Source organism: Manis javanica, chromosome 15 (assembly GCF_040802235.1).
Source record: "Manis javanica isolate MJ-LG chromosome 15, MJ_LKY, whole genome shotgun sequence".
Taxonomy (NCBI): Eukaryota; Metazoa; Chordata; class Mammalia; order Pholidota; family Manidae; genus Manis; species Manis javanica.
In genome coordinates, this window is record NC_133170.1 from 66,643,968 (window position 1) to 66,658,606 (window position 14,639).

The 14,639-nt window shown below is 39.9% G+C and overlaps 1 protein-coding gene and 1 long non-coding RNA gene across 3 annotated transcripts; one reads left to right on the forward strand and one right to left on the reverse strand.

Annotated features, from left to right (window-relative positions):
• Positions 1–949: 949 nt before the first annotated feature.
• TMED2 (transmembrane p24 trafficking protein 2) lies at positions 950–9,896 on the reverse strand. 2 transcript variants are annotated; one of them, XM_037014571.2, is made up of 5 exons: positions 9,598–9,896; positions 7,964–8,156; positions 7,545–7,565; positions 5,303–5,410; positions 950–2,450 (listed from the first exon to the last, which is right to left on the reverse strand). In XM_037014571.2, the coding sequence occupies exons 1-5, from the start codon at positions 9,775–9,777 to the stop codon at positions 2,326–2,328; spliced, it is 627 nt and encodes a 208-aa protein (XP_036870466.1). In that variant the 5' UTR covers positions 9,778–9,896; the 3' UTR covers positions 950–2,325. The 2 variants fall into 2 exon arrangements, with proteins under 2 accessions (XP_036870466.1, XP_036870468.1); XM_037014573.2 differs by lacking the exon at positions 7,545–7,565 and having other exon boundaries at positions 9,598–9,893.
• A 107-nt stretch (positions 9,897–10,003) lies between these two features.
• LOC140846573 (uncharacterized) lies at positions 10,004–14,111 on the forward strand. Its single transcript, XR_012125810.1, has 2 exons — positions 10,004–10,278; positions 13,261–14,111. It is a non-coding gene; the product is annotated as an uncharacterized lncRNA (long non-coding RNA).
• The last annotated feature ends 528 nt before the right edge of the window (positions 14,112–14,639 follow it).

Genomic DNA, 14,639 nt, shown 5'->3' on the forward strand with positions numbered 1-14,639 from the left:
ACTAAAGCCACTTCCGTTGCTTTATTTTCCTCCGTAGTACTTTTATTAATATGCCACATAATTTACATATTTATTGGGTTCCTCTCCCCCAACCCCACCCTGCCTCCCACTAAAAGGTAAATCCCGTGAGAGTGGCGACTTCTATTTTCTCCAACCCAGTGGCTACAACTGGTAGCACACTCATTTCAGGGATAGAAGACTAGTTAGCTCAAACTGATGAAGTGAAAGACAAATGCCTCAACATTTTCACTGCAATATAATCACATCTCAAAAATATATTTGACAACTGTTATATAAAATGGTACTTGCACAGGCAGTTTTGAAAGCAAGGGCAGGGAGAGGGAAAGAGCATACCTGTGTTTCTATTTAAGGCTCTACTACTAGTTTTCTATCTTGGGGTGTTTTCCAAGCCTGTTTCCTATTTCCAAAATGAATGGTACCCAACATTAACAGTTTTGAGGAATAAATGAGCCAGACCACATAAACACTTGGCATAGTGTTAGAACATTACACACTGCTCAATAAATCAAAGCTTCTTACAAGCAGGCCCTTAGTGTAACAGAGGAAGAGAAGTTTCTAAAGGTAGAGATCTAGCTTCTGGTTCCACCAATCACTCGTCTGGGGGCTTGGGAAATCATTTAATCCCTCCTAAACTTAATTCCCATAACCACAAACCAGTTTGGTTAACTGAAAATAATTCATCTTTTTATTTCCAAACAGCAGAACTACTTCAGATGGAAGCACTGACCCATCAAGAAATCCCAAAGGGAAAACACAACACTGTGCTCCCATCCACTATCATCCAGTTAATGGACATAAAAAGTGAAACCATTCATAACAGGTGTCAAGTCCTCAGAAAACATGGACAATGTCTCATTTCAAATATGAGTAGAAAGTTGGTATTTAACAAATGTGAGTTAATCATTAATATGTAAAACAATGCTAAGACTGTTTTTAAAAAGAACTGTTTATTTACTGAACCTGGGGCAGATAAGATACACAACCAATTTGAAATTTACATCTTTTAATTCAATTTTGAGGAGTTTTTCTCACACACACACACACAAAGCTGACATGCAACAGTTGTCCTAAGGTAAAACACAGTCACCTTCAACTGTTGCAAGTATTTTTACCCAAGGTTGAAAAATTGTTTATCCTGAACATGAAAACCTGTAACAAATTTAAATTAATTATATAAAACTTGTCACTTGTAGCTTTCCCTTTGCAAAGATCCAAAAAGAATATACAAGTAACTAATATACATCAGTTCCAACATAATCCTGGATCATCCCCACAGTAAAACCAGATGCTCCTTTAATTTTAAACCCATCATCAGAGACCAAAAGAAAGTCATTTCATTTTATACAAAACAAAATTCACATGTGCCAAAAAAGACCCAAGAAAAACAAAACCCTAGTACTGACAGTGATGTTCAGTACCCTAATTAAACAATGGCCAAAATGCCACTGATCAGAAATAAAATAGTGGCTGTATATCACTGCAATGAAATCCAAGAGGCTTTAACCCTTTGGCATCAGAATCCAGATTCTTACAATTATATAAACGCATACATCCTATGTCCGAAGAATGGAAAAAGTGGATATGCCAGCATAAAAAGAAAAAAACTACTGTTCACTGAAACACCCAGAGAATTGGCTTTAATAAAGACTTCTTACAAGATTAGGCAGAAACCAAAGAAAGGTTATTAGCTGCTTGTGTTATCAATATAAGTGGAGGTGATTAAATCCTAAGGTTCAAAATAAAAATTTAGGGAGAAAAATGTTGTCAGGTTAAGTCTTATCTTTAAAGCAAAAACAAGATAGACAAGTATAAAAGTACCAACCTGACAGCACACTCCAAAGTCAGAGCTACACCATTAGGCAGGGTAGAAAATGTCAAGATTTAGATAGTTGTTTCTCATACAGACTCAACAAAATGAATCTTTAGTGACTTGAACTGAAGGATAAGAGATCGAAAGAATGCAGTCATTCTAGTAAAGTACTGTCCTGAACAAACTGCATATTATGAAAACAAAAGAAGATATTGTAAGGACTATATGCCTATATTTCATTTACAGTGTTTGAATTTTGCAAGGACCTGTATAATGGAGAAAGAATTCGTATTAACAAATTATGCCAATCAAATGTCAAATTTTCACTATAACTTTCCTAAAAAGGTGTTTTTCCCCAATGTCTATTAATCACAAAGAAACATAAGCTGTGAAGGTACAGTTCAGAAAATAAAAATGTAGAAACTAATGACATTATGAACAAGATGTTTGGTAAACAGTGAATTAGGAGTTTGAGATCATCAGGAAAAGGCTTTTTAAACAACCCTCCGGACTTCAAAAAATCTCTTCAGGTAGTAGATCTGTCCCAATGTCATGGCAACTAAAACAAGAGCTTCAAAGAAGGACCAAAGGACCACTCTGCTGTTTGTGTTGTCGTTGACTGTGAGGACAAACAAAAAAACAAAATTTAACAACCAAAAAAAAAAATGCATAGGCATCATGAAGTATCCCCTAGCCTTTACTCTGTGTAATTATTCTGCATACCATTCATAGTACTCTAAATACTTTTTTGTCTTTTGTCCCCAAGCAACTCAACATACTCAGAAGTAGATAATTTTAGATTTAAATGGGACCTTAAAGACTCACAGGGTATAGTCAAGCCCAGTCTGCTTCTGTACCGAAAACAGAAAAAATAACTTGCCCAAGGTCAAACTTCAACCTTTTTTCTCCCTCACACTGAAATGTCCCTACATTACAACCCTTTTTGCCTAATCAGAAAACTGAATTACAAAAAACTAAGGGATTATTTTAAGATCACAGAATAACCCAAAAAGCACCACCTACTACATAAAAATGTATGAGTCTTTTGCTTTAAATATTTACTCAACAAATATTTATTGACTATTGAGTACATCTACCATGTGCTTGGCATTTGTTCTAAATGGGGGAGATTTCTCAGTTTCATGGACCAATGCTGCAAGTTACTACCAAACTTGAACTAGCCTCACGATTTATTCCACTCAAGCTAAGGAGTTGATCCTCAACAGTCATAACCATTCTATATTAATGTATTCTGCTCAACTTACATCAACTTATGTCATGTTCTTTCAAGTTTATCCATCAAATTCTATAGCCTTAACTTTTAAAAACTGCTAGGTAGTTTCTGATTTTTCTGCAAATGGCCAATATTAAAAGCAATTATAATTAGCAATATAGTTAACGATATTAATCAGGTGAGTAAGTGAATGCCATATTTTTAGAAATACATATACATATACACAGATATCATTTGTAAAGATTAACTAGAATTATAATAGCTACTGGACTGATAATCATTCAAAAAGAAGTGAAATGCAATTAACATATTTCCAAAAGGATAACTCACAGTACTCAAAAAAAAAAGGACTCTTTTCCAGAGTAAGAATAGTCACATGACCAAGAACGTTAACTAGAACTCTGAAAATCACCAACACTGAAATTTCAGTACTAATTCCACGGCATGAGGTTTACTTCTGCTGAAAACTAAGTAACTAATTTCTAACACATGAATAATGCATTTCAAGATTGTGTCTTGAAGGGGAACAGCTGAATAAACACTTCAAAATATTAAGAAACCATATAAAAAGAAGTATTTGTGTCTCCTTCACTTATTTAAAAAATGCATTTTTACACTGCAATAGAACATACTAAAGTACAGAATCATAGGAAAGTAGCCACCCAGGTAAGCATGTGTACATAAGACAAGTATCCTCATGCCATTCACATATTAGCTGGATCTAGAACCAATACAGTATTATTACAACACAGCAGTAATAAAAGGTCTCATTTTGTTCATCTGAGGAGTGCTGCAGGAAGATGTACAAAAACAAACACCGGGGGAACTATTTGATTTGCAAAATTAAACTGAATGCCTAAAACTGTGTGTGTGTGAAACAAACACAAGCTTATCTCTGCTCACATTGAAAGTAGAAGAATAAAGTTGGACGCCCCCACAGCCCGGAAGGCGGTGCTCTGTGTTTCCAAGAACCTCCTGCACCTTTTAGAGCCATTTGGTCTGGACTAGTTAAACTGCAAAGCAGTAGAAGCTCTTGGCCTTCAGACTTTGTTCAGTGCCCTACTCATCCTAGAATGGGCTGGTCCCCACCTGGGGGCAAGGTAACCAACAAATAGGTCCCTGCCAGATAGGGAAGAGAAGTTAGAGATACCAAAGGGTGAGGAGAGTGATAGTGGAGGCATAAAGTAGGAATCATGATGGAAGAGTCAGGAGTGTCTATACAAGCCTTAGTCCCCAGTCCCCATCATGCCCCAATCCCCCCTAAAAAGCAAGAACAGGTGCTTCTCCAGTCTACTATGTTTGCTCATTTTTGTCCCAAGGAGAGGCAATGCATGTGGTCTAGGTCCTGAAAGCTTGTCTCCATAAGTGGCAAGAATAGATGTAAGAGGGTGGGAAGAACACAAATGACATCTTGAAGAAATTCAACCTGTGCTTATCTGAGTCATTCTTCTCTCTACTTGCTATTTCAACCTCAAAACAAAGACTCCTGACATAAAGCACTTTGCATTTACAGATGGACTTGCTCCCATGAGGTCATCCTCAAGAACTACTTGGAGGATGAAAGACACTGAACCATGAGGGTGGACCTGGATGGGTTATATGGTCTAAAATATGGTATCTGGCCTGTGTGTCAATATGGCACCTCTTAATTTTAAATGCAAAAGCATAATACTTAAGGCTATATCATGGGTTAAATAGGCTTTTGCAACCTGACATAGGATTCATCACTGTTTCCGCAAATACATTCCCAATTCCCAGAACAAACTTCCAAACTGATCTTCACCTGGTGACGGCCTATATTTGTGTTAGTGCAAAATCTTTCATCTTAGAAACACAGCTGAATCTCAGCATATAATATTAATGCACTGGCACAAAAGTTTTTAATTGTTAAAAACCAATGTATATTTTACAATGTTTTTCCTTTCTGTTTTAAGAAAACTATTTGTTCATTCCGTAGCTGACCATACATTTAAAAAAACTCTTAAAAACTCATGCTGAATCTTAATAGTATTTTTTAGTTTAGAATGACTGTGCCAAAAAAGTAGACTAGTTCAAAGCTCTACAAACATGTATACTCAAAAAATATCTATGCGTAGGTGCTTTTTTAAGTCAATGCTTTGGTATGAATACGCTTCCAAAATTTCCAAATGAAGAAGCTATAAACGAGCTGTTGGGTAATACACCTTCAGCATATTTTGGCCACCAGACATTGTTGCAAAGTTAAAGCATTAACTTACTTGCTCTGTGTATTCTCTCCCGAACTTCCATGTACTCTTGTTCATGTTTTACAGCTGTCATCGCCACTGCTAGCTCATTAATCATTTCTTCTAGCTTGTTCTGGTGAGCTACAGAACAATTTGTAAAGAGATCAGCACATATCTGGCAGTCTCCTTTTGAGCATTACTTATAAAGCACTATTCCTCAAAATAACCCTCAGAGAAGACATACAAAAGAAGCTATATTTAGAAATGGCTCAGATATCATTTTGGACCACTGATGATAATTTAATACTTAAAGCATTTTTTTTAACATCCATTTCCAGTAGGGAAACCTCTTTCTGGGTAGGAAACATAAGTTTACTAACTAAAGGAAAACAAACCTAAGGAATGAACTGCTGCTAAAGTTCATTACACTGACAGGTAACCAGAGAGGAAAAAAAAAGTCTTTTTTTAAGGGGGAAGAAAAGAGAGCATGAAATATAAAACAAACCGAAAAACTCTCTAACACCCTAATAATCTATAGGTTACAGTAGTTTAAGCTAAAATACAATCTCTTAAAAATCATATAATCCTAGTATTAATTTAAGAGCAGTATTAAAACAGACTTTTAAATCTCTAAGAAGTTGAGCAGAGAAAAACATGAAAACCTTCTTGGGAAAATCCACACCAATCAAACATTTTAGGACAGTCAGAGCAATTTCACTATAGTGAGGAATAGCAGGCATTTAAAGTGAAAAGGTAACATATCAGCTGCACAAGGTTTAAAACTAGGTATTCTTTTTAGCCAAAAATGAATACAAGGTGAGCTAAGTGTTCTGAGGACAAAGTGTATGCTTCTAGGTAGTATCATATTTATGACAAGGAACAAAGAGGTAGGGAAAAAAATGTACCACAAGGGGAAATTCCCATTGAATGGGGTCTCCTCATCACTGCTCAAGACTGGGCCTCATCTGCAATTCCAAATTGCCATAGATAAACGTCTCAAGAGAAGCCAAGGGCCCCTACCATTTTAGGGTAGTTGGGCTGGAATCTCAAAACACCCCTCACTAGCTTCACTTTGGAAGCCCCATTCACTCATGGAACCTTTAGAGCAGGGTTTCTCGGGAGCAATACTGTTGGCATTTTGGACTGGTAATTCTTTCTTGGGGGGTGCTACCCAATACACTATACGATCTCCCATCCAGTCCAGAGAATTAAAAATGTCTCCAGGTACTGTCAAATATTGGGGGGCAGGGAGGATGGGGGCAAAGGTCATCCTTTCCTGAGGACCAATGCTTTAAAGGATGGCTTGATTTGACAGCTGCCATTCACTGGCATTGACAAGCAAAAGCAAGAATTTTAGGTTGTGTTACAGGATTATTTAATAATTCAATAGTCACATAACATCAGCCAACATTTTTTAACTATTCGGAAAGGACTAATTTCCAAACACAAAGTCCTTCAAAACTTTTGAGAGTTAGCCACACCTTACACTGTAAATGTCCCTGGAAAGGGAGCACAGGAACTAAATAGTGTGATTCTCTAAAATCTATAGATTTCAAAACCTAACATATACGTCATCATCTTTGTAAGTACTCTACTAATTGCTCAACATCTAAGACAAATGTTATCATGTTAAAACTACAAAACATGTTGAACTGCTCATTTCCAAAAATCTTGAAGTGCACTGTGGCAAGGGGAAAAAAATTCAAACGTGGTGGTTCCTAGTAAGCAATTTATCCAGAATAATCAATTCAGGATTCACTGTTGGTCAGCTGAGGGATAAAAATTAATCTAACTGCAACATATAGCTGAGAGAGCTTTTGTCACCATCTAGACATGCCTCCTAGAACTGCATTTCATATCCTGTAAGTTTCAAAGTAGAAAACTTTAATAAGGGTAAAAAGGCCTCCAAAACACTTCCTACAAAGTCAATAGCAGCATTTGCTGTTGGCTATGCTTAATTAAGACTTTTACTTGTCCAGTTATAATTGAATCTTTCCATTTAAAAGAAACAAAGTATGATGCTACTACTGAAATGTCAATCACTGCATTTCCAGTGCTACTGATTTTAAATGGACTAACTCTTATCTCCTGTCAACCAAATAAAAACCACAAAACAATCACTCTAAAGCTCTTAATTAGTTGTAGGGTTTTAATTACAAGAAAAAAAAACACTCTCATGCTAACAAACTGAAGTTAGAGAGAAGGAAAGCAGAAATTAGAAGCAAACAAAAATATGCAAAAAAGACAGGATGTTCTCACAAAACAATCCACATACCATCCCAGGAATCTCCACCACCTAAAGAAAAGCATAACACACACACACACACACACACACTTAGGTGAAACTAGTCATATATAAATGAGCAAATAATGATGTACATACCAGGACTAGCAAATCAACAGAACCACCAACCTAAAACATGTCACATACATGTTTATAAAAAGCATAAAGTGACTAAGTTGCCAGAAGGGGCAACTGTAAACAACTAATATATACACATGAATTTTCAGAAACTTCTTTCTGTTAATTAGATTTAGACAAAAAGTATATTTCACAAAGGTTTTGGTTTTAAACACAGTGAATGAAACTAGAATAAGAAATCAAAATAAATACGCCATTGATGAATAAATACGTATAGAAATAATATTTTAACTCCTGGAATGCGATATAAATCTTCCGAATGTTCGTCTCACCTTCCGTTTCCATGTCTTGTCCTTTTGGGGCCTCCCCAATATCAATGGTAAACATCACGATCTTTGGAGTCATGGTGGACATCCTATTGCTAAAACAAAATTTGTATGTTCCATCCATATGAGCAGCAAATGTGTACTTCCCACTGGACTCTCGATCTCCTTTATAAATTCCTTTATTATCAGGCCCTGTAATCTGGAGGCAGAAGAGACATGCATTAGATACCACAAAAGATTTATAACCATAAGCTTTGTAAGTGGTTTCTATTGGATGTAGAATATTCGCTAAGAAAATGCCATTTTCACTTAGTTCGCCTTCGGGGGCAATACCCTCTCTGGGCTGCAGTTCTCCCACTGTCGAAACAAGGGTGGACTAGTTAGTTGGCTCTCTAAACTACCTTTCAGCTCTGACTACACCCGCCCTATTTGTCCAACTTAAACCCGAGAAACAGAAACCACACCTTACACATGGTTTCCAAGTGGTCTAATACCACCAACTCGCTTGGAAACATGTAACTGCTAATGTGGAAACAAGAAAAAAACTTTTAAAACTAGGAATTTTGAGCAAGCTGTATTTCTAGGTTTCCCTGATTGATTACTGCCAACCAGTGACAGATCTGCTGTTTCTGAGATGTTGGAAGGCTTAAGAAAAAGGACTAGACTGGAAATTGGGAGACTCATATTATCATCGCACTCTACCACCAACCAGCTGTCAGGCCTAGGTGAAGTCAGTTCCACTTATAAAGCCCTGCCACCTGTAAAATTTGGAGACTTAAATAGTTGAGTTGTAAAATCTTAATTCTAATAATCACTCCTTCCAGTATCCCCTTATTTTTGGACTTCACTTGTACTGTATAATTTGTGCCCAACTCTGTTCACTGTCAAATGGAAAATACTCAAACCCAATTAATCATGCTAATAGTGAACTTAAATATTAATGACATGTAATGTCCTAAAAAAAATGGGAATCATTCTTTTGGTTTAAAAAAGATATAAAATAAAATTTGGGGACTGCTGGTTTCTTAAAATAACTTCGTCTTCTCCCGGTATTTCGCTGCAATCATTACTCTAAAATTGCACGACCCAACTCCACCTTTCTCCTAGTCTCCTACCTAAACGAGGTATCTGGAGTTTTGTGTGAAACACTGTTCCTATGAAAAATAAAGAAAAACAAAGCGAACGTGTACCTAGCATTCCTAAATAGCTTTCACTTTACTTTTTCAGAAGTTTCCATGTCACATTCCAACATTAATCCGTAACTTGAAAAAATGCAGCTGTTGTCCCGATAGGACCTGCCACCAGCTAACCGAGGCGCCTTCTGGGCCCGGAGCTGACACGCGGCGCCTGGTCGGAGCAAAGCTCGGCGACAGGTTCCAAGGGAACCCGGTCTTTCAAGTTGAGAACCCAGAGCAACTAAGCAACCACTCCGTAACCCGAGAAAATCCCGGGACACGGATTCCGAGCGGCCCCGGGAAAAAGGGCCGTTGGGGGTCGCCGCGGCGGGCTCGGCGTCGGCCCTGGCCCCTCCTAGAACTCGGACAGCGGCTTCCTTTCCCCGCGCCCCGGGAGGTCCCGGGCGCCGCCAACCCCCGAAAGGCCGCGTGACCCCGCCTCAGCCGCGGGCAGCGCGCCCGCACCTCCACGTCGATGTCCAGGAAGCCGCCCTCGGCCACCTCGAAGATCAGGCCCATCTTGGTGCCCGAGGTGACCCGCTCAAAGAAGCACTCCTCGGCATGCGCGTCGATGCTGACGAAGTAGCCAGAGGCCGTGGCCAGGAGGGCGGCCAGGAGCACCAGCAGCTCAGCGAGCGTCACCATAGTGGAGCTGGAGCCGAAGCCAGGACCGGGACTGCGGCCTCCGGAGCAGCAGCCGCTGCCGCCACCGCTGCCTCCTCAGCCGCCGCCGCTTCAGCTCCGCCTCTTCCGTCTGCGCCACCCGAAGGGGCTGATGCGGGCACCGAGGATTGGCGGGTGCTGGCAGCCGCCACGTAACTGACACACGGCAGCCGCCGAGGGTCAAAGCAGTTCTGCGCAGCCCGAGCCTGGACGGTGGCTCCACAAGTCCAAAAATCATCGTCGCCACCTCCATTCCCCATTCGTGTGCAACCTAAATTACTGAACGACCGCGCAAGAAAACAAAGTATCGGGAACCTACCCCGCTCGGTGCAGTGCCCTCTTAGAAGTATCCAAAAAGGTGGCAAAAGATTTGGAGGCCACAGTAGGAGTGGAAGGAATGGGAGCTGGGAGCTGAAGTCAAGGGTTTTGAGATTTTATGTTGGTCTCCCTCATCCTGCAAAAACCGCCGAGGGAAGGATGGAGGTGGGTATAGACTGGGAAACGGCGCAAGGGAACCTCTTGGGATGCTGAAAGTGTTTTATATCTTTATCTAAATTATGAGTACATGAGTGTTTATATATATTTTTAAATCAAGAAGATATATACTTAAAACTAATGCTCTTTGTTTTACCGTATGTATATAATACTGAAACTGAAAAAAAAAATTACCTTGTCCAAGTCCTCCAAAATTTTAATTCTCTCAGTTACCCAAAACCTTGCAGCCACACCAAAATCTTTAGCTCTTGCTAGCTGCTAGGACAATTTTTTCCACCCTTTGACTCCTGTCTTACTCCTACTCATCTCTCAAAAACCAATACAAATGTCACCTCTTCTCTCCTCTGAAATGTTCCTAGACATCCTGATGCCAAATACTAGCCCCTTCCCCTTTGTTTACAATGCTGATTTGTGCCTACCAAGTTATAGTTATTTCCCATTTTGTGTCACTCATGAGATACCAGCCTTGGCATATGTATGCTGTGCTCGTAGGCCTTACCATAGGACCACAAATGACCTTACTCCTGACATACTAGTTGATTGCAATGAACTTGAACTGGCCTGGGGATGAGGATACCTGGGTTGTTACTCCAGTTTTGCACACAGCTGTGTGACCCTAATTATGTTCCATCACCCCTCTAAGCTTCCATTTCCTTATCTGTAGAAAGGGGATGACACTACATGCCTAGCTTATCTTAAAGTTATCAGAAGGATCAAATAACACCGTGTATGTGAACATGCTGTGCAAGTTTGAGGGTTCATTTTTTCAAAGACCATCAGGCAATAGGGGGCAGTAGTGGACCAATATCCCAGTTTTCTGCTTCAGGTGTCAAGACAGGTGCAGCTAGTGATGGAAACTTCCAGGCTGACAGTGTGTTACTGAACTCAAGAATTCTACTAATGGTCTCCTGACTCCCCACCTTCCACACTGTGGCGAAGGCCCCACTTCTCCTGGCAGGTCATTACAGTAGTAGTACTCTGGGAGCCATCACTGGATGGAGGCTCAGCCTAGACCCTGTTTGTCCAGCCTCTCCAGCCCATTCGTATGCCTTTATAATCTCTTTCTGATTATAAAACCTACAGAGGTTTTCTATTAAACTGAATAAAACTGACGGATACAGCCTTTTTACCTTCCCAAGCAACCCAACTCTGTAGCAGTATGCCAAGAACAATTGTTTTTAATCTAGAAATTAAATGTTAACTTTCATTTTTAAACTGATTAAATATTCTAACTCTACTTATCAGGGATTTAAAATGTGATCATTTAGCATCTCAGGGAACGACAATTAATTGTGTATTGTGGGGGATTTATTACATAAACCAGGGAACCCGAATTTAAATGTCTTCAGGAATCGACAGTTGATATAACAGACAGCACCAGCTTCAGGCAATAGGGAGTAGGGAGGACACTGGCAAATTGCAGCATAGATGCTGTGTCTAAACTAACTGACCTCCAATTTTTGAAAACACAGCTGTGGCCAAACCAAAGATGCAGCCAGAAGTGATCTTCAGATGTATTATTTTTATGTTATAAAAGTAATTAACTGCTGTCTAAAAACTGGAAAAGAGACAAAGTAACTCTAAACACAGTACTGTAAAATAATCACTATCAACTACTTGGTATTGTTCCTTCTTTGGACAGGTTTTTCTTTTTAGCACACTGTCATAATTACTCAGCAATTGTCTTTAAACATTATTTCAAGATCTGAAGACAAATCAAACAACCACAGGCTCTCCGGACTTTCCAGGTTACCCACAGTAAATGTCCACTTTTATGGTCTTCAGCAGACTGGCATGAGCTCATGTGCCATGGTGCACTTGACTACATCCAACAGGACAAACAGTTGGCACCTAGTGAGTACGCAATAAATAGTTGATGGATAATGGATGAACCTCTCACCTGGCGTCTGGCCTAGAGCCCGCCAGGTGGTGATCAGTGGTCAGCAAGGTGCAACAAAAAGTGGGTCCTTCGTTCCTTCCAGTGTTATTGAGATATAATTCACATACCACAGAATTCATCCTTTTAACGTGTACAATTCAGTGGTTTTTCACATATTTGCAGAGTTGTTCAGCCATCACTACTAATTCCAAAACATTTCATCATCCCAGAAAGAAACCTTGTACCCATTAGCTGTCACTTCCCATTTCCTATTCCCCCCAGCTCCTGGCTACCACTAATTTACTTTCTGTCTCTGTAAATTTGGAATGGAATCATACAATATGTAACCTTTTATGACCATTTTCTTTCACCTAACATAATGTGCTCCATTCCTTTTTATTGCTGAGTAATATTGCATTGTGTGGATGGGCCACATTTTGTTTATCCATTAGTTGATGGATGGACATTTGGGTTGTTTCCACTTTTTGGCTGTTATGAAGAATGCTGCTGTGAGCATTCACACACACATTTTTGTATGGACATATGTTTTCAGTTTTCCTGGGTATATACTTAGAGAGGACAAAATTAATGATTTCTGCTTGAAATCAGAAGCTTGTGGAGGCAGGGACAAGGACGCCAGATGAGAATTTGTGAGGGGTTTCTATCAGTTGCATTAGTCAGTTCTCAAATGCTGGCAAGTTTTAGAATAACAAAGGCTGTTTCCACAGAAAGGCTAGATCAGCTCTCTGCTCTTTGAGTATTAACATTCCACTTCCCTTCTCATCCCACCAGAGGTCTTTTTAAAGTTAGGGAAGAAAAATGAAGATTGGAGAATTATCTTTCATTATTTGTTTTTTTTCATTTTGAGTTTTAAATGTACTTTATTAACATGAACAATATTAACATATAAAGTAATCAGAATTCAAGACAAATTAACCACAATATCACCCATTAACCAGATCAGCCATTTTAGGGGGCTCCATGCTAAGCCTTTGCCCATTTGATCTCAGACCCATCAAGCCTTCTCCACATGCCTCTACATCACAAAGAACTACGTTTCCCAAGCTCCCTTGCACTCTACTTTCTTGTAGGTTCAGCAGGTTGCAGGCCCTCACAAGAGATTAGAGGGTGAAGGCAGGAAGAAGCCAGAGCATTTGTCTTCCTCTCTGCTTTGGGCAGCACCTCCATCAGCGACTACTTCTTCAAGGCTCCAGTTCCTCTGAGGTTCCAGTTTCCACTGGGCGGTCCTGGTTCCTGGGCTGGTCATCCCTCCAGTCCTAAGTGGGTTGGCGTCTTTCTGCTGCTGTTAATCTGTAGTTGTCTCGCCATCCCTTGTTTGGCTTCTCAGCTCTATCATTGCCTGTTGTGACCCTTTCAAAATATATCCACAAATTATTTGACCCTCCTCCCTCAAAAGGTGGAGCCTAAGTCCCCTTCCATGGACTGGGAGGCAGAATTAACTTAGTGACTCTCTTCTAAGAGAATGTGGCAGATGTAACAGTGTGTTGACTTCGTAAGCTAGGTCATAGAAGGTATGATTACACCTACCTTGTTCTTCTGACTCACTTCCTCTGGGGAACTCTTGCTATCGTCATGAGGACACACGAGCAGCTCTGGGATAGGCCCCTGTAGAGAGAAACTAAGGCCTCCAGCCACCACCCATGTGAGGATGCCATCTTAGAAGTAGCTCCTCCAGCCCCAGGTAAGCCTTCAGATGACACAGCCCCAGCCAATATCTTGACTGCAGCCTCATGAGAGTCCCTGTATCAAAACTGTGCAGCCTAACTGCTCCCAAATTCCAGATCTGCAGAAACTATGAAAGATAATGATTATTGTTGCTTTAGGCCACTATAAGTATTTGGGTAACTTGTTGCACAGCAAGAGGTAACTAATGCATCTGTTTAACCACTTTCTACATTAAAATCTTCCTGTTGGAAAGACACAGACTGGGTTCTATTTTCTGATACAAACTCCTGTCCTGAACTGCAAACCAAACGCAAAATTAGCGTCTATGGAAATGAAGAGTCTAAATGTGAGGCTGTCACTGAATGTGAAGGCTGAGTTGCATGACCCAGACCTTGGGATAGGTTCTGTGTGCCCCCATCCTGGAACAATGCCAGGGCACAATTAATCACAGACTGACGGGATAATCCAAATGGAAAATGTTACAGGAAAACAGAGGGCCCATTTTTGATGATAGGATCCACCAGTGAGGATATTTGTGAAGAGGGAAGAATAATACTTAAGGAAAGATTTGGGTGATTAAGTGAAAAGAAAAAGAGAATCCAGAAATGAAGGTGAAACTGAAGCATTAAAAAGAGAAAGGTTTTAATATCAGCTTTATCAGATGGCCCCATTTCTACAGGGTGAGGGAGTACCCTGGTCCCAAACTGAATACTGATTTTTTTTTTAGTCTGCTCACCAAAAAAAATCACCTTTTTCAAGAGGGCCAGGGCAAGTGTCGTGGAAT

Bases quoted from the DNA above. Each gene is read 5' to 3' on its own strand.
- TMED2 (XM_037014571.2), bottom strand. From the start codon at position 9,777: ATGGTGACGCTCGCTGAGCTGCTGGTGCTCCTGGCCGCCCTCCTGGCC. The intron at 8,157-9,597 runs GTGCGGGCGCGC...TTCTGCCTCCAG, and splicing joins TCCTGGACATCGACGTGGAG to ATTACAGGGCCTGATAATAA. The intron at 7,566-7,963 runs GTGAGACGAACA...GCTTTTCTTTAG, and splicing joins ACAAGACATGGAAACGGAAG to GTGGTGGAGATTCCTGGGAT.